Source organism: Trichosurus vulpecula, chromosome 1, assembly GCF_011100635.1.
Source record: "Trichosurus vulpecula isolate mTriVul1 chromosome 1, mTriVul1.pri, whole genome shotgun sequence".
Lineage (NCBI taxonomy): Eukaryota > Metazoa > Chordata > Mammalia > Diprotodontia > Phalangeridae > Trichosurus > Trichosurus vulpecula.
In genome coordinates, this window is record NC_050573.1 from 70,890,567 (window position 1) to 70,914,121 (window position 23,555).

The 23,555-nt window shown below is 38.0% G+C and overlaps 1 protein-coding gene and 1 pseudogene across 2 annotated transcripts in view; one reads left to right on the forward strand and one right to left on the reverse strand.

The window, feature by feature from the left end:
• The window catches only part of KDM4B (lysine demethylase 4B), a 277,035-nt gene that overhangs the window by 130,791 nt on the left and 122,689 nt on the right, over positions 1–23,555 (forward strand). For both annotated transcript variants that reach the window (XM_036755284.1, XM_036755292.1), the window contains exon 6: positions 10,974–11,023. In XM_036755284.1, coding sequence (XP_036611179.1) covers positions 10,974–11,023 — 50 coding nt within the window. The remainder of the gene's footprint in view (positions 1–10,973; positions 11,024–23,555) is intronic.
• LOC118835026 lies at positions 18,129–18,228 on the reverse strand (annotated as a pseudogene).

Consider the following 23,555-nt stretch of genomic DNA (forward strand, 5'->3'; position numbering starts at 1 on the left):
GCAGCATTCCAGGTAAGGGGTATTGCCAGAGAAAATGACTTGGAAAAGGATCTCTGTGGTCCATCTGTCTTTCTTCTCTCTCATCAGGTTGTCAGGTGACATGGCCTCTTCTTGAGGAAGCCATGCTGGCTTTTAATGATGAATGCTTTCTCTTAAAAATATATTCCAGAATTTTGCCTGGAGTAGAAGTAAAGCTTATTGGCCTATGTCTACAGATGCCACAGTCCTCCCTCCTTCATCATTATATCCTCTTCTCTCCCCCACCCCATTTTAAATTGAGAATTTGCCCTTTTTCAGTCCTTCAGCAACTTACTTTTCTTTAAGATCTTAAAGATCACTGAAAGAGGCTTAGTAATCATATTTTCCAGTTACTCAGTATACTGGAATGTAGTTCATCTGGGCTTGATGACTTGAGCTCAGTTTATTAGGAAGCTAGATGTTACGTGATTTTCCTATCTAGATCAGGGTTTTTCCACTCGAGAGACCCCTTTTCAGCTTTCTGCAGTGTTCATTGGGGTTGCATAGCCTGAGGGCATTTGCACTGCGGAGTGCACATGCTTTGTGTTCAGAACTAAGGCTTCAGTGAAGTTGTGTGATGCCACATAGGCAAGCGCTGCCAGAAACACCTCAGATTCATTACTTGTTTGATTTTTAATTAATTTTTGGTCATTGGGCATTCTGAAACCTTTCACTTTTCAATTTTTCACAACCCCAAATGGGGTCGAGACCCACAGTTTAATAAGCACTGGTCTAGACATTTTAAAAACTACAAAAGGCCCCAGAAAGTAAGGATGAGTATGTTAAATATTTGTCCTTTTTCTTTGGCCTTTATTTGACACCATTGGATACTGAGCCTAGGATAATGAGGTAACAGGAGGTTGGTTGTACAGGGAGTTCCCCACAGCCACGTCCATCCCTTCCCCTAAACTCTTTTAAACAAATCTAGAAAATACACCAGACTGAATCCTGATCAGGAAATCTAAGAAAAAGTCCATGGGAGTCATTCTTCCAGTACAGGTCAACATAAGGAAAGAAAGAAGACTGCTGATGGGTCTGGCCAGGAGTATGCACACAGGTGGAATACTGATGCAAGGAGAGGGCTGTGCTCCAGCACAAGAAGAGATCCTACACCCCTACCAGGCATCCCTAGACCTATACAGGGAGACTATGATGGGAACAGGTGCCAGTTAGCAGTTTTGTCACCCACTATTCAGGTTCCAGGTTAGAGATCCAAGGTGAATTGAGGGAGGGAATTGTACTTAGGGTAAAAATTAGTTATGGGCCTAGGACAGTGTGTCAAGAGAGGAGCAAGTCGTCGTGAATCCCAGGAGCAGAGTAGGGTCTCGCTTCCAGCTTCTAGCCCAATCTGAAAGCCTCCAGAGAAATAACCAGGCCAAGAATACCAGACCGAAGGGAAGGCTGATGTTCTGTCCTTCTGAAGCAGTAGAGCTTCCCAGCTGGCTAATTATCGCTGAGTCTAACAGTAGTCTGGAACTTGCAGAGCTCAGATCAGTGAGGCAGCAAGTCTGTCAACCACTTTGGAAGCACTGAAAGCTCGCAAGCCCCTACTTTGAGCTGTCCATGAGATCTTGCAACAACATAACACTTTGCACCTCAAGAAAGTTAGCAGCAGGATCAGCCCAGACCTTCCCTCTCAAAGTGTGACAGAGTCCTGCTCTAACTTCAAGTCCGAAGTCAGGAAGTAGATTGGATTAAACAAAAAAAGAACCCTATCATTAAAAGCTATTATGATGACAAGGATACTCAAGACTCACACTTAGGAAAAGAAAATGATCCTGAAACATCTATAGGCAAAGCCTCAGAGAAAAACACATCTTGGTTTAAACTAGATTCAACTAGGATTTAACTTAGAATTCCCAGAAGAGATGAAGCAAGAGTTTTAAAGTTAAATATTTTTTTTTTTTTACCAATGAAAGAAGATCACTGGAGGGGAAAATTGAACTAAATATGAGAGTTACGGCAGAAAGAATTGGAAAAAGAATTAACAGCTTGACTCAAGAGGTATAAAATCTTGCAAAACTTGGCTGGGGTGGGGGGGGGGAAGGGTGGGAAACTGATCTAGAAAACAGATTGAAGAGAGAATATTTCAGAATCAAAGAATACCTGATAGCCACGACTAAAAAAAAAAGAGCACAGAACAACAAGAAACAAGAAATGTTAAAAGAAAATCGCCTAGGTTTCTTAGAACCAGAAGACAAAGTGAAAGTAGAGTCTGCCAGTCAGTCACTTCCTGAAAGAAACCCTTAGGAATATCATAGCCAAAATGCACTTTCCATATCAAAGAGAATATATGGCAAGCACGTGGAAAGAATTCAGATACCGAGGAACTGCAGTTAAGACCACGCATGATTTAGCAGAAGTAGGGAACTGGCATTAGCACCCCAAAACATTGTCTTTATATGCCGTTCTACTAAGGCAGACCAACAGTCCCAGTGTTCCATCGTTAAACATGATTAGTTATTCTAGACCTGGTCACTTTGAGTAGGTTTTCAGCTGGATACTTGCACACTACTTTGTTCTGCCTGTTTCACTGAGCTCAAATTCAATAGAACATATTTTAAGAATTGCTAATCTGATCCAGTGCTGTCATTTTATTCAGGGGGTAAACTGAGGTCAAGAGAGGGGAAGTGGCTGGTCTTAGGTTGCACAGCTAGTTAGTGGTAGAATGGCTCTAAATTGGCCATTTTAAAGGTGAAAACCGTTATTCAAAATGCTTCCAGATCTTGTTACTTAAGAGCTTTAGAATACATGCTCCTTTCTTTTACCTTATCCTCTCTCCTTTTTAAAGTTCTGTCCTTCGTTAATCATGTCACATCCTTTCTTCTTCCATGAAGGCTTTGCTAAACTACAGCCCTAATGCTCTTTCCCTCCTCTGATTTCATATACCCCTGTGCAGATACATTTAGTACCCTGTGACATCCCTATCTTTCTCCTAACCTCTTGTTTAAATCTTTTGTTGTTTTTCTACACATACCATGAGTTCCTCAAAGGCTGTCTTATATGTCTTTGGCATTCCCTACAGTGCCTTGCGTGGAGTGCATGCTCAGTATACAAGTTTTGATTTGACCTCAGTTTTTCTGGCCAGGAATTGTTCATGTTTGCAAATGAAGGCTAACCTTCTAAAAAAATGTTGGTACATTTTGTCTGCCTTGTCCTACTTGGCATTTTTGTGGCATTAAATTCAATGCTAGAGAGTGCTTTTGGTCCTAAAGCAACCAAGTTGCCACCTGCAGTAGTTGCCAGAGAGAACTGACAGCCCTGTCCATAGCTATATACATAGAAAGCAGAACTATTCACACCCTTCCAGTTTGTACTTGCCTAGGATTACTTTGTGTAAAACCTTCAGACATACCAAGAACTGGGAAAATACGGAGTAAAACAAATTTAAAAGAAATGTCTAGCCCTATCCCTATTTGGTATAATAACCGACTGACTTGCATAGTTGTGTTGGACTAGTTTCAAAGAATTGGGCCAGAGAGTGATTGGCAGTCTATGGGAGTTGGAATTGACTTCGAAGCAGCTCTTTGGTTATTCAAAGATGTCTGTCATATATTTATACTAAATCTTCTCTTCTTCAGTCTTAATTGCCCCCATCTTTAAAACATATATACTATAAAGGAAGCATGGTTTTGAGACTCCTCACACTTCTCAACACTTTCCTCTAGATATACTCTAGTTCTTCCAAAAATATGATTTCCTAAATTAAACATATCATTTCAAATAAAGTTCCTTAAGCTTCTTTTAATGCAGCCTAAGGTCATACTAGTTTTATTAGCTGTCGCATTACACTGTTGACTAATGTTGAGCTTGCACCCCAATAAAATCACCATGTCTTTCACATGACTCACTGTTGAGCCGCAGTTCTTTCATTTAATACTTATGCAGTTGACTTTTTGGGCTGTCTAAGTTCAAGTCCTTGCATTTATTCCTACTAAAGTCCATCTAATACTCCTCCAATTTTGCACTACTCATATCCTTTTGGATACTTTTTCTTTTATCCCAGGTATCAGCTATTCATGCCATTCATAAATTACATAAAGTATGATTGTAACAGATACAAAATGTTCATTGAAATATGGCTGCCTTGGTGTTATCAGTTAGGACTTGTTTGTTGTTCAGTCATTTCAGTCATGTCTGCCTCTTCATGATCCCATTTGCGGTTTTCTCGGTAAAGATATTGGAATAGTTTGCGGTTTCCTTCTCCTGTTCATTTTACAGAGAAGGAAGCTGAGGCAAACAGGGTTAAGTGACTTGCCTAGTGTCACCCAGCTAATAAATGTCTGAGGTCAGATTTGAACTTGTCTTGACTCCATGCCTGTCTTCCTGTTTACTGTGCCACCAAGCTGCCCTTAGAAATTGTAGAATCGTATAATGTCGAGGGTTTAGAAAGCAGTTATTCTGTGAAAAGCATTGTGCTTGCAAAGATTTTTTAAAATGGTAATTTCTGTCCTTCTGAATTCCACTCATTTACTATGTACTATATAGTATGGTAAGTGACAAGGATACAAAGAAACGAAGAAACAGTGTGCTCAAGGAGCGCATATATTCTAATGGTGGAGGCAACATCTAAATAACTAGGCATAGGCAATTACATACAGAGTAGATGGGAGGCATGTGAGTGACAGATGGACTGGAGTGGGGAGAGACTTGAGGCAGGGAGACCAAACAGAAGGCTACAGTCTAGGCTTGAGGTATTGAGGGTGGTGGCTGTGTGAGTGGAGGGAAGCGGACATAGTAGTGAAATATTTTGAAGGTATAAATGATAGTAGATTGGCTGTATGGAGTGAGTGTGAATGAGAAGGGAGGTGGCATTGATAGTAATAGGGAAGTTTGGATGGAGGAGGAGAGGGTTTGGAGTGAAAGATAATGAGCTTTGTTTTGGACATGCCTTTGAGCATCTTGTATGGGATGCCTAAGAGGCAGTTGTTTATGTGATACTGGAACTGAGGAGAGAGGTTAGGGTGAATATTTATGTATGAGAATTGTCTGCATTGAGATCATAGTTGAATTCACTGGAGTTGATGAAGATCACCAACTGAGCTGTTGGTGGGTATGACTTGGATGAAGAACCAGCAAAAGAGACTGGTTAGACAAGTAAGAGGAGAACCAAAAGAGAACACTGGCCTGAAAACCAGAGGGTTGTGTCAGAGGTCGGGAAGAATGAGAGTTGAGAAAAGGCTATTTATTAGATTCAGCAATTGACAGACCATTGGTGATTTTGAGAGAGCAGTTTCAGTCTAACGATGATGTCAAAAGTCAGATTGTATTGAGCTTAAAATTAAAGTGGGAAGATAGGAAGTTGAGGTAGCAAGTGTAGATGGCTTTCTTGTGGTTCGCTAAGAAGGGGTGATAGTAGGGATGGTAGTACCAGTTGAGGATTTTTTTTTGAAGATGGGGAGACATGAGTGTATTTACACAGGGCAATAGATAGGAAGAGATAGAAGATTATTGAGAGTGGGGATGACAAGACGGGGCAGTTTGCTGGGGAAGACAGGAAGGGATAGGATCAAAGATTCTGGTGAAGGGTTTTACTGATAGTGAGGTATTTGAGGGTGATACTAAGGTTGAAAACCTGAATTATTGAGAAGATGGTTAGAGGAAAAAGAATGAATTCTTTTTTTGGACATGTTGAGTGATGCCCAGTAGTAGGTTTTTCACATTTCAAAATTGTTGCTCAGGAGAAAGAATGGTGCTGGATATGTAGATATGGGAGTCATCTGGCTAGTCATAATTACTAAACCCATGAAAGCTGATATTAAGACCAGATGGGGAATTATAAAGAGAAGGGGGTAGGTCCAAAAGACAGAGCTTTGAAGTCTAAAAAGTCATTAAAAATGTATAAATTTGGAATTACCACTAATTAAGAAGTGCTTCTTTGATCCCACTTGTACATTTCCTTTGACAAAATATTTTTTAACCATTCACAGCCAGGCTATTCTGTAATCAAATCAAACAGCAAGCATTTATTAAACATTTTGCATTTGAGTCAGTGTAAACAGTTAGTGCTGACCTCATATGGATGAAGAAGCAATAAAGGAGACTAAGAAGCTGTTAGACAGATAGGAGAACCAAGAGAGAGCAGCATTGTAAAAATCCGGAGCAAAACTGGTATCTAGGAGGAGAAACTGAGAAGGTGATGAGAGAAGGAGAAGGTGAGGAGAAATTGAGAAGATAATAGTAGCTAATAATATAATAGGCAAGAAGGAAAGATATCAGGGTATATGTAAAAGGCTTGGCCTTGACAAGAAGGGATCACATATTATTTTTCAATTAAAAATCAATTTTCTCTCTCTCAGCCCACTTCTAATTGAGAGAGGGAAAACAAAATAACTTTGTAACAAATATGTATAATCAAACAAAACAATTCTAGTAGTGCGATGTCCAAATGATGTATTTCATTCCGTACCTTGAATCCCTCTCCTCTCTCTTCCAAGAGGTGGATAGCATGCATTAGTTTTGGCATTCTGGTTGGCCATTCTAGTGATCAGAGTTTTTGAGGTTTTCAATTTGTTTGTTTTCATGGTTTTGTTATTGTAGCAGTTGTTCTTCATGTTCTGTTCATTTCACTGCCTCAATTCATATATAAAGTCTAACAATATGTTTCACTGAAACTGCTCCTTTTATTATTTCATTATATTCATACAACGTAATTTATTCATCCATTCTTCATTTGAGAGGCACCTCCTTAGTTTTTAATTCTTTGTTGCTACAAAAAGAACTGCTATAAATATTTTTGTACGTCTGTCTCCAGCTGTTTTCATTGACCCTGAGGTCTACAACCCTGTCCCTCCTCTCTACCCTGGCTGTCCTGGCTTCCTTCAGATCTCATCTAAAGTCCCACTTTCTGCAACAAGCCTTTCTCAATCTTCCTTAATCTTAGTGACTTCCGTCTGAGATGATCTCCAACATAACCTATATATCTTGTTTGTACACAAGTTATTTGCATAATAATCCTCCTACACATACATATGCATGTACCAAGTGCACTTTGAGAGCTGGAACTAGGGGTGTGTGTGTGTGTGTGTGTGTGTGTGTGTGTGTGTGTGTGTATGTTTTCATTTCTTTTTATACTCAGCATTTAGTACAGTGTCTTGCACATGGCAGGAACTTAAGTGCTTGTTGACTTTTTCATATGATTATATGCAGTTTAAATTATCTTCCTTGGAAAAATTCTTGTTTATATCCTTTCACAGTTTATCAATTGGAATGGCTCTTATTTTTGTAAATTTGAGTAAGAGACAAGCCTAAATATTCATCCCCAGGTTTTGGGCTTGAGTGACTTTGGGAGTGGCAGTACCACTGACAAAAGGATGTTAGGGGTGATGGTGAGTTTGTATCTGAGATGAAGAGACATCCCAGTTGTGAGTTCTTGTAGGCAGTTGTAAAAAAATAATATTGAATGGCTCTGTTGGTTTTGTTTTATGCCAGTTTAAGGAAAAATTATGTTTGCAAATTAACTAGTTATATGTTTTGTTTAGTTTAAACATTTCTTTTGAAGTTAACTAATATTTTGAACTTTGAATATTTTTCTCCTTTCTCTTTTCCTCTTTGAGGCCTACTAGTGGTTGTAGTAGTAGTTTGGTTTGAATCTTGGCTCTTCCACTTTTAATACCTGTGTGATCTCAGGCAAGTTATTCTGGACTTCAGCTTCTTTATTTGTGTTGGATTAGATGACTGTTAAAATCCTTACCAACTTTAATTTATAATTCTCTTTGGTTTTAGTGTTTCAGCAAGCAAGAGAAAATTCTGACAAATGTCTCTTTGATGATGCTTGTAATTTTTCTAGTATGATTTCACATGAGTGTTAAGTACGAAGTCCAATTCTGTCACTGCTACAGGAAACTTTGTTGTTATTTTGTTGATCTCAGTAGGTGCTTAGCTCTTCATTTGTTCATTCCAAAGACATTTAGCCTAGTGTCTACTGTTCACCAAACCTTATGCATATAGGCATAAATAGAAAATTTAAATAAAGCAATCTCTATCTCCTGGAGCTCATAATCTAAGACAGGGCTGTCCAAAATGAGGCCTGCGATTTATGGGGCCCACTTACAAGCATTGAAATTTGCATAAATGTTATAGTAAACAAAGCTGAGCTACCACATAGCTCTCACTAAAATGGCAAATCAAAATGTATTGTCTATTGTTTCAATAAAAACCTAAGATTGGACAGCCCTGATCTAAGAGGATAAGACACAAACATAAACAAATATGATATTAAAATGATAGTGATACTTTGAATATAACAGAAAAGTGCAGAAGAGTAAAGTGTGAAGGCTTACAGGGAAAAATTGTTCTAAAGAAGGCAGTGTTTGAAATTAAATTTTAAAGATTGAGCAGAATCATAGGATTGAAAAGAGACCTTAGAGAAAATGTAGTCCAGTAATTTTATTTTATAAATGTAGAAGTTGAGGCTCAGAAAAGTTAATTTATTTAAGATTATTCAGTTAGGTAAAGCTGGAATTCAAACAAGACTCTAAACTCTGAACTCAGTGTTCTTTCTCATGAAGCCACACTTCCTCCTGAATTTGTCATGCTATACAAAATAGACAGCAAAGAAGCTCATTCCTTCTTTTGTGAGAGTTTACCTGTGCTATAGTTGGAGAATAATGCCTTTGCCTTCTCTCCATCCCATTCCCCTTCTGTGTCATACTGGTAGCATGTCAGGTGGAGAGAAAAATTTTGTTTGTTACATTGTCTGTTTCCTGTCTCTTTGATCAGTACCTGATCTTTGTTTTCATGTTTCTTGCTTACTGCTACTGCCCTGCCATTGCCTTTCTCAGAACTTTGGGTTAATTAGTTTATATGAAGGCTACTTTGTGTCTGCTTTGTATTTGTTGCTTCCCTGTTAGAATGGAAGCTCTTTGAGTACAAAGACTAACTTGCTTTTGTCTTTCACTTTTCAGTGTTTGACCTAATGTCTGGTATCTGACCAGATCTTTAACTTAGAAGTGTAGAAAGTGTAGTGAGGAACTATACATGCTAGTACAAATTGGCACTTGTTCTATTCCTTGTGCTTAGAGTTGCATGCGACACTGGAAGGTTAAAATGTGCCTTAACTAGGGCCACATAGCCTTTTAGTCAGAGGTGAGACTTGAACCCAGGCTTTCTCATCATTTAGGTCAGGTCCAGCCATACTGGCTGTAAAAGCTTAACAAATGCTTGTTAGTTTATTTGATTACACAATGGCCTAGTGTTTTTGGAAGATTTAAAGAGGGGTAAGGGGTGAGAAAAAAGCAAGGGGGCTTTTAGCTGTGTATGGTTAACATATTGTCAAAAGAAAGTTGCAAGGGGGAACAAAAATACTTCTTGTTGAATAGTAATTTTGTAGTTATTTAAGGATGAGGTAGTTTTTATTCATGGGCTTTTTATGGCTTTATAGACCAGTAGATTCAGTACTGTTGTCCAGCTTTCCTGGCCAAACAAACTCCACTTTAATCTCTCCAGGGGTTCTTCTTCTGAACACTCAGCTTGGCTTCTTGCAGTCTGTAGTTTCAGATAACACAAGAACCATGTTCCAATGTATTAAACTTTTAACATCCTCCAGATTCAATTAATCTTATCTTTACAACTCCCAATTACAGGCAGTAATTAAGTGAAAGCATCATTGTAGATTAGGGATATTACATTAATCATCAGCAGCCTTGTAGCCATAAATTAGTTCTTTCCCAATCCTTCAGCATTTTCCCAGAAGAAACAGAATGTTTCATTTCCCTATTTTAAGGGACATTAATCCCAAAAAGGAGCTTTGGATCAGGATTAATTTTTATCATCTTTATGTAAGTGATAAATGGTTACTTTCAAAGAATAACTGCTAAGTTTTTCTAAGACAAGTGGAATTGAATTGTTGATAATTAAATAGTTGAAGGTACTGCCATTACTTTGGTCAGAGGGCACCTAGGAGTCCATAAATATATTAATTATTTCTATTCTCTGAGATCAATTACTGCATGATATTTTTCCTGTTTTGTTTTTAAGACTCCCAACTTTAAATCGGCTTAAATGGTTCTAAAGTCTGGAAGTACCTTCTATGTAATGGTCTTTTCCCTTGCATCATTAAGTGAGGTTTCAAGAGGAAAAATTGGTTAATTTCTGATAGATCAAATTTGAGATTCTACCCTGTTATTAAATTACTTATTGTGAAATAGGAAAAATGGTCTCATGTTTCTAGAATTTCTGGTACAGGATTGTACCCTGGACTAAGGAACACATGAAAACTAGGAAACACATAATATGTTTAATTGCTCTTACTTTGGTGCAGGTAAAGTTAATTTGGGCCTATCCTTTCTTGGAAGGAGTAGAACTCCAGAGGCTTGAGATTAATGGCAGGTGATTCTAGTTTTGTGGTAGTAAAGGATACTTGATAAAGTCCTTGCTTTTTATCTTTTCATTTGAAGATTGAATTTTTATATTAGCTAAAGTTTCTCCCTTGGAATGGATGTGAGTGTGGGTGGGAAGGCGGAATTTGAACTTCCTAGCATTCTGTGTTTTGCAGGTTTAGTGCTTTACCTCTAAGGCATCATTTCTTAATAGAAACAGAAGACAGAAAAAAATTCATCCCTTAAACATAAACCCACTTGGGGCATTTGCATGTAACATTATCAGGGTATTACTTTGTTACCTTCCAACTTCCACTTTGCCTAATATTCTGAATGTGACTTTGTATCTCCAAATTCATTACTGAAATGTTTTTGTGCAATGTGCAATAAACAAAGCTCTAGTTGAAAGCTCTACAGATTTGCAAAGGCATGAGGAAGATAGTTGACTTGAGCTTACTTTGTGCTTCAGGATGTCATTTTGTGAATGGGGGACAATGCTAGGAGTATTCCTTTTTGTTAGAGCTGTGGTTCCAACTTTGAAAATGCAGCCTTTTAGTGACTTTGCTTTGCTTCCCATTAATGGTTTGCTACTGTAATAATAATAGTCACTATTTTCTGTTTTTTTTTTTCTTCTAGGTATGCCATACCTCCAGAACATGGCAAACGTCTGGAACGTCTGGCAAAAGGTAAGCCTCTATGTCCATGGTTTTGGTTATCCTGTGCTGACATTTCTAGAAATTGCATGACATTTTAGGTATCACCTCTCTTTGAGAGACAGGAATGAAGTTTAAAAGGGATACCCTGTGAACAGCTTGACTAGAGCTTTTCGAAAGTATATTAAGCAGTGCTGTAATAGTAAGCTCACATAGGGCTTTTAATGTTTTCCTCCTAGATGCTTTTAAGAATTTTGGGATTGGGATGCATTTCCAGCCCCAAGTCGTAGGTGCCTTTTTTCATAAATGCATAGCTTATTTTCTAGTTATTGTTAATATGTGATTTATCAGCTAGGTGGCATACTGGTTAAAATGCTGGACCTGGAGTCAGAAAGACCTGAACTCAAATTTGGCCTCAGTCACCTACTCCTAGCTGTGTGACCCTGTCAGGTCACTTATTCTGTCTCATAATAATAGCACCTACTTCTGAGAGTTATTCTGAGGATCAAATGAAATGATATTTTTAGAGCAATTTGCAAATCTTAAAGTGCTGTATAAAATGCTAGCTACCACTAGTACCATCAGTTCAAAACTCATTTATCAGATGTGTGTATGTCTTATCTCTCCAACGAGTTTGTCAGCCTTTATATAAGGTAGTTGTTATGTCTTTGTCCATTTTATTATTTGTCTCTTTACTATGTGAACTCTCCACACAATGTTAGATCCATAGTAGTTGACTTTTGGACACAGATTAGTGGGAGAAGAGAGAATCTTATTCTTTCCCTTCTAGAATAGCTGAGTTTATTTAACTATTTATGTGCTGAGTTATTTAACTAAAATGCATAGGGGAACCAGAGTAACTTGTAGAAATTCACGTAGCAAACGACTGTCACTAACCAAGAACACCACTTCTAAGTTCTCTGCCCACATAGACCTTCTCTCAGACCAGAATACAGCCTATCTATCATAGGCGCCATACAAAAAATGGTAGCCACATCTCAGTCTGGTTTCTGCTTTTGTTTTATTTTTGACTTCCTTAAAGTCTAGTTTGGATGGAGAGTAAATTCATTCCTGAAAAGAAGCTAGAGACCAGCCTGCTTTGGGTGACAAGTCTTTAGGCCTCCATATGTTTAGAAAATCTTTTTTTTTTGTTGTTTTTTGTTTTTATAGTAGGAAAATGGGTGAAACTTGGCAGAGGAAATTCTGAGCAGGCAAAATTTTAAAATCTTATCAAACCTTATCAAAAAAACCTTATCAGAAGCTTTTTGTGCTCAGAGGTGGTTACTCTATCATCATTGTTCTATTGTCACTCTTTTCTCTTTGCTTAATTAGAACCTCTAGTTTCAGAAGAGTCACTGGTTAGTAAATGTATGATAAATACTTATAAGCTATAGTGGAGGAAGAAAAAAAATCACTTTCTCCTATCTATTACCTTCTGTGAAGCCCCTCTGCTAGTAGAGTTCAGGACTGGTTCTTTGCCTTCAGAGTTGCTATAGGGAGTGTAGATGAGGGAAGCAGTGCAAGGGCTGCAGTTAAACAGTTAAGGCTAAACTCTCAGTTACCAGGGGACCCATTCTCAAAGTGTGCATTGCCTCACTACTTGAATGGAGAGACTGGGCAAGGGGGAGAGTGGAGAAGGTAGCAGGCATTTAGTGTGGGTTTTTAAAGCTGTAGTTTGAAAGATGAGAGGCTTGACATTTATTTTATGCTTGGGGCCAAAGAGCTATTTATATATTTGGACATTTGGTTATGTTTTTAATTTTTACCTTGCCTGGGAATTCTGTTAGGGTGCACTGGAAATTATTCCTTTTCTTTAGGATAAGAAATGGAATAATACAATGGAAAAGTGTTATTAAATACTCTGCATTTATTAAGCACTCTGTACCAAGCACTGGAGATACATACTAAAAAGTGAGATAGTTGCTACTCTCAAGGAGCTCACATTCTAATTGAGGGATACGACACATAAAGGAGGGTTCAGTGCATGAAAGATGGAAAGCTCAGTTAGTGCTTAGATTCTGGAAGAATGGAACTAGGTAGATGGTCAGGCTGGTCCCAGTGAATGGACTCTGGGGCAGGAGGGAAAGTCCTAGATCCCTGGTGGTTAGACCAACTATCCTTTTAATCATACAGGTTATCCTCTTTCACCCCTTCTATCACATCAGTTGCCAGTTCTTGAAAATCTTCACATCATCTTTCTACCGTTTTCTCTCTACTACCATGTCCACCACTCTAGTTCAGGCTCTTACCGCCATTTCCCAGATGGGAAATTTGAACAATCAACAAGTATTTTTTAAGCTCTACTATGTGGTAGGCATTCTGCAGAGTGTTGAGAATACAAAGGCAAAAATGAAGTAAGTCCTACCTTTAAGGATCTTACCAGGGGAAGCAAAATGAATGTGACACCCTACAAACAAGACATGTACAAAGCAGGCACAATGTACCCTGGATGGGAAAGCACTAACAGCTAAGGGAACCAGTCTGAATCTTGAAGGAAGCCAAGGACTCAAAAAGGCAGAGGTAAGGTGCCAGCAGGGCTAATAACCAACATCATCAACCTATGTGAACTTAAGAGTAGGGAAAGGGGTCTGTTCCTCTCCTGGAAAAATTGTGTAACCTTAACCTTGTTTGGTTTAATTTTTTAAAAAGTTAGAAAAGGTATGGCAGCTATGTATGAATGAATGGTACTGTGAAGTAGGTCAGTTGTTCTTCAATATCTCCTCGTAGGCATTGCTTCCTTCATCCATAGTATGGTAGTTTGCCTAGGATTTAATGCTAGATCATTGAAAAGCTAGATTTAAATTTAAAAAATAATCAAAGAGAATGGAATTCATTACTAAGGCTAATTTTATATAATCCTTGTCCTTATCGAGGGCTGATTAAACAACAGAGTGCAGAGGTGTGGGGCATTACTATCTGTTAGTATAGACATAAGAGATTGGACTGGGGGGAATAAAAGGACAATGCAAGTAGACACTTTCAGTTCTGAACCCCAGAACATGAACTCTTGATTGCCCGTTCTGCTGGGTAAGGCCAGACAGCCTGGGAAAATGAGGTTTACTTCTAAATAGATCCTAAGCCATTAGTTGCATTGTTTTCTGGACTGCTGACAAGTAACCATTTAAATTGCTTTAAGTATCACCACTTATGCTTCCCCTCACCACTTAGTACAGGGAGTGTTATGATGCAGGTCATTCAAGAGAAAGGTAATACACCTGGATATTTCATAAATGATGCAGTTGGTGTCTGAATGATCAAGCCTAGTTAGGGGAAAACCTCAAAAACAGTGGTTGTTAAACTACTTCAGACTTAAGCCAGTAGTCCGGAGACTGAAGGCTTAGGTAAGCCAGAAATAGTGAAGGGTACGTTTCTTGTTTATAAACAAAAATCTCTAATTCTTTGCCCTCAAATCTTTTCACATAGCATACTTATCCTTCTACTTTTTTCTGTCATGGACCCCCTTTGGCAATCTGATGAAGCCTGTTGTTTGTCCTTTGTTTCAAAGAGGATCAGTGATATCACGGGTAACATCTTGACTTGTGTGTGCATCGAGGCAGAGTTGCACAAAGTCCTCAGCCTCACTTTTCCTAAGTCATTGATGTCCAGTAGCAGGACAAAAGTCAAGATGGCTGGAGATGGCCCAGGATGTAGTGGATGACCTTGGCATCTTTGGTGTCTGACCAATTTCTAAATGCTCCACAGCGCTCTGCTTCAGCTGCCTTCATGCCCATTGGAACAAATTGTTCTCATCCACCCATTCTCCTAGGGAGAATCTTTACATGTTTGGGGTAGACATCCCGTAAGTCACCAGTAGGTTTGAGACCTGTTGATTACCCTCAACCTGGGTTAGCCTGTCTGTGAGGTGGTTTTACTGTGGTATGGCCACTGTGCATGCTATAGCTTCTTGGAGCCACAGGTGAGAGTTGGGTGTCAGGTGGACACCAAAGGTGGATGAGCAACCCTGAAAAAGACTTGGAAATCCCCCACACCAGAGGTGTGCATCCTCCCTGAACACCTCATATACCCTTTATGGGACTCTTCTCAGAGGAATGTTTGATTCCCACAATCATAATTGAAGGAAATGCAAAATGTCAGAGGTTAATGAAAATAAAAATGGAATGTTTCCCTACCCAAATTCCCAGACCTTTTGAAACATATACGTGGATTTCTTGAGGGTCTATGGACTCCAGGTTAAGAATTCCTGCTTTATGGGGCAGCTAGGTGGCACAGTGAGTAGAGCACCAGCCCTAGAGTCAGGAGGACCTGAGTTCAAATGCAGCCTCAGACACCTGATACATGTACTAGCTGTGTGACCTTGGGCAAGTCACTTAACCCCAGTTGCCCTGCCAAACAAACAAACCAAAATCCCTGCTTTAGAGCACAGATCTTGTGAAAACTCCCAGCCCACAGTATTCTCCATTCTAATCTAGCTTCTGGTTCTACTATTTGCTTTAAAGGTCACAGATTTAATGAGCATACTCTCTATGCCTTTATCCATGTTATTGATAAAAGTATTAAAGTTCTCAAGGCCAAGTACAGATCTCTTGGGCCTTCTCAGATATGGAAGGTCTCCTGGAACATTGACATTGAACTAGTAAAACTACTCTATCCAAACCACCTATCCAAACAGTTCTGAATCCATCTGATTATATTGTCATCTAATTCATATCTCTTCATCTCTTGACTGGAGTGGAAAGAGAATTGAGGTAGGGAAAGCTACCAGCAAGCTTGTACCTACTATCTAAACCATGATGATGAGGCCCTGTTGGGTATGTGAGTACAGAGAAAGAAACATTTATGAGAGATGTACAATGGTAGAATTAAAAAGACTTGGTTAAGGGGGTAAGAGAGTGAGGATGTCAGCCCTGGGTGACTGGGACAATAGTGATTCCCCTCAATAATAATAGGAAAATTAGAGAGAGGGGAATTTTTTTGGGGAAAGATAATATGAATACAGGACAGTTTATGATGTCCAGTAATGTGGTTGGAGATGGGAGACTAGAGATTATCAGAGAGGTTAGGGCTAGAAAAATAGCCTAGAGATAATAATTGAAACCACAGGAGCAGGTGAAATTACCCAGAAAAATAAAGTTAAAAATAGTATAAAAAGAGAAGAAGGCTCCTAAGGGGAGATAGCATGAGTGGCATGTTTAGCACGAGCAACCTGGCAGTAAAGAAGTCTGTTTCATTTGAATGATGGTATTGGAAGCTAGACTAAAGAGTTAAGACAGTGAGAGGAAAGCAGAGGCCCTTTTTGTGGATGCCCTTCTCACAGAGTTTAGCCCTGAAAGGGAGCCAGAGATACAGAGATAAAGTTAGTCAGGGTGGACAGATCAAGAGAGATTTTTGATGGTAGGGGAGATCTGGGCATCTTTGTAGTAGGCAGTAAAGAAACAGCCAGTAGACAAAGAGAGATAAAAAATTATTGAGAGAATAGGGAATGATAGAAAGGACAATCTTCTGGAGAAGGAATGGGATTGCTTATGAATGTGGAAGGATTTGCTTTGTCAAGGAGAAGGGCCATCTCTTCAAGACAGGTGAAGGAGACAGTAGCAGAAGGCATCTGAGTGATTTAAATAATAAATAAAAATATTGTTTTCAAACCCTTCATAACCCTTCATTTTTCAGGCTCTGCCATTTCAGCAGTGCTGAAATCACTTAAATGTAGTATTGCTTCTTTCAGAAATCCTTTAATTCCTCAAGGTTAGAAAAGGTCTTCCTTTTAGATCTCATACAATATTTAGTTTTAGCTACTATCTAATGTGTTGGGTTTCCATTACATATTTCTGTGATGATGGTCTTTTTTCTCCTTTCTGTACTATAAACTCCATGAAGGCAGTGACTGTGTTTTCTTTAAACTTTATCTCCCCCTGGATTCTGTGTCTTCCCCCACAATATAGTAGCTTACCCAAAACATAACTATGTTCAGTGAGTATGTGTTTACCCCTTGTTTTCATTGAGTCTTATGGAATCTTTGAGCAACAGAGGTCAGAGAAGAATAGAATTATAGTGCGAGGGGACCTGAGAGGCCATCTAGATCAATTTCTTCATTTTATAGACCCAGAGAAGTAATAATTGCCAAGCTTGTATTTCTCCTTAGATTCTCTGCCTCTAAATTCTACCATCATTTTTTTTTTTTTTATTAAGATGTGTATCTGAAGAAGGAGTGGTTGAAACAGCTTTTTCTGGGTTGAATTCTTCCCATTAAGCTGTTGCTTATTCAAGGGCTATGGGGCTTCATTTATTAAATATCTAAGCCTCTTGCCTTTTTTCTGTCTGCTGATTGACCTGACTTATAACATCTTCTAAAGCCAGTAAGATGTAATGAGGGGCAAGGTGGTGGTACTTAAAAGAATTTAAATGGCAACTTGTTCCCGAGGAAAATGTTAACCCTAATGGCTTAGGTGCCATTTAGAGGTGACAGCCACGGTTTCCCTGGCTGTCTTTGTATTCACATCAGTATTCAGTATGTGGTATTTGCATTGCTTCTGTTGCTGGAAGAGTTTGTTTTCTTCCTGGCCAGACTTGTGGCCCTTGTTCCATATATGCTCAGCAGTGTGAAACTTGGAACTGAAGGTACTGAAGTACTGAAGCAGTTTGGACTAAAAGAGCCCAACATACCTATTTCCTGAGAGGGCCTTATTTCTCTGTATATAGTTCTTCATTTTTCTGCAGTATAGTTTGCAAAGCATTTTCCTCATGATAATTCTGCAAACCGATATATTTATGATGAGTGATAGATGGCCTCATAATAAAGTAACACTTTTTCCATCTCTATTCAAATTTTTATATAATGTCTTATGGAGCTGACTCTGGGCTCTGGGCCTTTTCCTTTGGTCAGAACTCTGGCAAATCTTATCAGATCTTATCTTGAGTATTATTAAGAAACTATTCTCTACCAGAGCTGGAGATATTTTTTTTTGTTTTTTTTTTCAAAAGGGTAGGATTTACATTTTATTGTCATTTACAGTAAAATGTTATTTGGATGCATACTCTTGTTATGCTTGATCTTTTTTTGGAAATAGAAAAAAAATTATAAGCGATGTAATTTAGACAGCTGACAGTTGTTCACACTGTTCTCACGATCCACAATTACTTCAATTCATTAATGGTTAATTCGAACTTTTCCTTATTGGCTAAAAATATGGAACACTTGACTAATTCTCGTGTCATCCTTGCGCAGGGGCCATGCTAATCTATCATTCCAGTTTTAGTATATGTGCTGCCGAAGCAAGCACCAGAGCTGGAGATCTTAAGAAAAGTAAAAGACAGTTCTTGCCCTCAGAAAACTCACAATGTAATGGAGGAGACAACATGCAAATAACTAAGTACAATCTCTATTATAGGATAATTGGAGATAGTCAAACAGGGAAGGCACTAGAATTAAGAGATATCAGGAAAGACTTCCTGTGGCAGGTGGGATTTTAGATGGGACTTGGAGGAAGACAGAGGGAAGCCAGAAGGAGAGATTAGGATGGAGAATTGCCAAGATGCATTTTTTAGCCACAGTAAATAGGTTTTTTTGCATTGTGTCCTTATGGGGAGAAGCCCCGTAGACAGAATCATAGATCCCTTAGTTTCTTTATTCTTGGAAGCTTTTAAACACAGATAAAATTTTCATGGCCTTTGAACATTCCTCATCAAAACTTGCCTCTAAACTCACTACCTAAGGAGGGCATATGTTGCGAGGCTATTAGAATTTTTGGTTACATATCTATGTCCATCGCAGTTTTATTACCAGATAGCCATTTATTCCATCAGTTGACTTTTTCCTTCTTTTCTTTCACTTAAAGTATAGATTAGATTAAAACAATTTTTTCCCCTTGTACCAGCCAGCCCTTAAGATGAAGCCTTTTCCATTTCCCTTTTTTAGAGTAAATGAATAAATTGAAGAGGCAGGGACACAAAATTTAGATGTATGAAAGATTTTGCTATAGTGAAATGACATTCAGAAGCCATGACATTCAGAATCTCCCTGGGAGACTTAAGTAGAGGGATTGGTTTTTTGTTTCCCTGCTCAAAAGATACCATTTTGGTTTTTTTTTTTATGTCAAGATCTTGAGCTCCTAACAAGTTGCCATTTTCATTTTTTGAAGTACGTTTAGCACTGAGTTATTAAAACTGTCTTACCTTCTTCATTTTATAGCTGAGGAAATTCAGACCCAGAGAAGTTAAATAACTGGTCCAAATTCACACAGCTAGTCCTAGTCAGTAGCTGAATTAGGACTTGAATTTGAGGTCTTCTCTTTCTTAGTTTAGTGCTTTCTCTCCTATAAACTATGCTTGCCTTCTCATCCTTTGTTGGGATAATCATGTTCCAGTTGTGTGAGAAAAGGAGGTTATCTAATCTTTTCTCTCCTATACTGATCCTCAGTTCTCTGCAGACTTTAAATCTGAGTTCACTTTTAGTGTTCTTATGTTTCCACAAAACTGGGATTTTTTTTTTTGCACTTAATAGTATTTGATTTTTTTCTAATTACATGTAAAGATTTTCACCATTCATTTTTGTAATATTTTTGAGTGCTGTATTTTTCTCCCTCTTTCCCTTTTCTCCCTTCTCCCCTTTCCCCAAGGCAGTAAGCAGTGTGACATGTTGCATATACAATCATGTTAAACATATTTCCGTATTTGTCATGTTGTGAAAGAAGAATCAGAACAAAAGGGGAAAACCACAAGAGAGAAAAAACAACAACAAAAAAGTGAAAATAGATCTGTATTCAGACTCTTTCTCTGGATGTAGATAGCATTTTCCATCATGAGTCTTTTGGAATTTGCCTGGATCATTGTATTGCTGAGAAGAGCAAAGTCTGTCATAGTTGATCATCTTACAGTGTTGCTGTCACTATATACAGTGTTATCCTGGCCCTGCTTACTTCACTCACCATCAGTTTTTGTCAGTCTTTCCAGGTTTTTCTGAAATCTGCCTGCTCATCATTTCATATAGAACCATAGTATTCCATTACATTCACTTACCACAACTTGTTCAGCCATTCCACAACTGATGGGCATCCTCACAATTTCCAATTCTTGGCCACCACAAAAAGAGCTGCTATAAATATTTTTGTACATGTGGATCCTTTTCCCTTTTTTATGATCCCTTTGGTATACAAACCTAGTAGTGGTATTGCTGGATCAAAGAGTATACACAGTTTTGTAGCCCTTTGGGCATAGTTCCAAATTGCTCTCCAGAATGTTTGGATCTGTTCACAACTCCACCAACAATGCATTAATGTTTCAGTGTTCTTACATCTCCAACATTTATCATTTTCCTTTTCTCTCATATTAGCTATCTGTTAGGTGTGAGGTGGTACCTCAGAGTTGTTTTAATTTGCATTTCTCTATTGAATAGTGATTTAGAGCATTTTTTTCATATGACTATAGATAGCTTTAATTTCTTCATCAAAAACTTCCTACCCCATTTATCAATTGGGGAATGACTTGTATTCTTATAAATTTGACTCAGTTCTCTATGTATTTGAGAAATTAGGCCTTTATCAGAGACACTGGCTGTAAAGATTGTTTACCAGCTTTCTGCTTTCCTTCTAATCTTGGTTTTGTTTATGCAAAAACTTTTTAATTTAATGTAATCAAAATTACCCATTTTGCATTTCTTATGTGGTCATAAATTCTTCCCTTCTCCATATATCTGACAGGTAAACTATTCCTTGCTCTCTTCATTTGCTTATGATATCACTCTTTATGTGTAAATCATGTACCTATTTTGGGATGTTGGTCTATGCCTATTTTCACAGCAGTTTTTGTCAGATACTGAGTTCTTATCTCAGGAGTCTTTAGGTTTATCAAATAGTAGATTACTATAGTCATTTACTACTGTGTCTTGTGTACCTAACCTATTCCACTGATTCCCTACTCTATTTCTTAGCTAGTACTAAATAGTTTTGATGATTGCCACTTTATAATACAGTTTTAGATCTGGTATGGTTAGGCTACCTTCCTTTGCATTTCTCACCCCTCCCCCCCCCATTAACTCCCTTAATATTTTTGACCTTTTGTTCTTTCAAATGAATTTTTAAATTATTTTTTTCTAGCTTTATAAAATAATTTTTTGGTAGTTTGATTGGCATGGCACTAAATGAGTAAATTCAGGTAGAATTGTCATTTTTATTATGTTAGTTCAGCCTACCTATGAACAATTGATATTTTTCCAGTGGTTTAGGTCTGATTTTATTTGTGTGAAAAGTATTTTGTAATTATATTCATATAGTTCCTGGGTTTGGCTTGGCAGGTAGACTCCCAAATATTTTATATTGTCTACAGTAACTTTAAATGGAATTTCCCCTTTCTATCTCTTGCTGCTGGGCTTTGTTGGAAATATATAGAAATGCTGATTTTATACGGGTTTATTTTATATCCTACAACTTTACTAAAGTTGTTAATTGTATCAAGTAGTTTTTTAGTTGATTCTCTAGCATTCTCTAAGGGTACCATCATATATCATCTATAGTGAGTGATGTTTTGTTTCCCCATTACCTATTCTAATTCTTTCAATTTCTTTTTACTGCTAAAGCTAACATTTTTAGTACAATATTGAATAATAGTGGTGATAATGGGCATCCTTGTTTCACCCCAATCTTATCCCCATTACATATAATGCTTGCTGATGGTTTCAGATAGATATTTTAAGGAAAATTCCATTTATTCCTATATTCTCTAGTGTTTTTAATAGAGATGGGTGCTGTATTTTGTCAAAGTTTTTCCTGCATCTATTGAGATAATCATGTGATTTTGGTTAGTTTTGTTATTGATATGTCAATTATATTTTTTTTCCTGATATTAAAACAGCCCTGCATTTCTGGTGTAAATACACTTGGTAACAGTGTATTATATTCATGATAAATTGCCATTATCTCTTTGCTGATATTTTATTTAAAATTTTTATATCAATATCCATTAAGGAAATTGGTCTATAATTTTCTTTGTTTTGGTTCTTTCTGGTTTAGGTATCAGTACCATATTTGTGTCATAAAAGAAATTCAGTAGGATTCCTTCTTCATCTATAAAACTGGGATTGAGAAAGTTTTGTGGTTGGGGAAAAGATGATTTCAGTTGGTTGAGCTGGTTGATTGGGAAGACTCTCAGCCTTAGTATTCTAAATTTTTAAGAACATGGATCAAACTAGACAGTTTTTTCTTTCCTTTTCTTCCACCCCTTTGACTGTCCCTACTTCCAACCACTGCCCTTGCCAATCCATCCTTCACACAGGTACCAGAGCAATTTTAATATGTGTATACCACCTCCTTAAAAACTTATATCTTTCCTTATTCTCTGTGTGATAAAATACATATTCCTTAGCTTGACATTCAAGACTTTTTCGCAATCTGGTCAAAACTGTTCTAGTCTTACTTGAATGAATGGATGAATGAAACATGCATTTTATTAAGTGCTTACTCTGACCAGTGAACTGATCTAAACCCTGAGAATACAACTAGAAAAGTAGGCTAGTCTCTGCCCTCAGGGAGCTCTTATTCTAATGTGGGGAGACCTAGCATATGGAAGCTGCACATTGGATTGTCAGGTCTCTGGGTTCTTAGGGTACAGCAAAGGAAGTAGGTATAAATTTTCTTTAGTGCTATTTATACTAATTAAAATCATATCAGGACTTGGTAGTTGTGGCTACAGCACCAACAGAAACAGTATCAATCTGCAGATTTCTTCTAGGGATGATGACTGGTATGAGTTGGGTCTCCCCTTTTTTTGTTGTTTTAGACTTACCTGACTCTCCATGATCCTGTTTGGTATTTTCTTGGCAAAAATACTGGAGTGGTTTGCCATTTCCTCCTCCAGCTCATTTTACAGATAAGGAACTGAGGCAGATATGGTTAAGTGACCTGCCCAGGGTCACACAGCTAATAAGTGTCTGAGGTCAGATTTGAACTCACATCCTCCAGGCTCCATGCTCTCTCCACTGTACCACCTAGTTGTTCATAGGATCTCCCCTTAGTGATGATTGAGTTAACAGTATTGCTCTTTATTCTTTCCTAATAGCTTCTTCCCTCCATATATAGTATGCTATTTTCTTTGCCTAGAATGGACTCCCCTCTCTCCCCTTCTCTCCAATAGGCAGAGGTGGACATGCCCTCCATCCATCAAGGCTTAATACCTTTCCATGAAACTATTTTTCCTTAGTTCTCCCCTTTCCTCTGATTCTCACTCTCATCAGAAGATGCTGTAGATGCTGTTTGCAAAATGCAAAATGAGTGAGGTACTGAAAATCCCAAGTTAATAGTGATTCTAGTAGTTTTCTGTTTGGACTGATTTTTCTAAGGCTTTGTTTTTAAGAAAAGTCAAATTATTCTGAGAAGCTGAAACAAAGCTCTTTGTATATGTTCTTTGTAAACTTTTCTTGCCCTGCTTCATTGAACTATAATATACAGAGATTCAGTGAAATGAGCTTGCAATTAATATGGAAAATGAATAGCTAAGCTATAAATGGGCTCACTGGGAGAGTTGTGGAGCCCATGGAGAGAACATTAATATGTTACCATGTTATTGGTGCTAATCACTTAAAATGTGCTTCTTTATTAGTAGCTTTAATGAGAGCCAC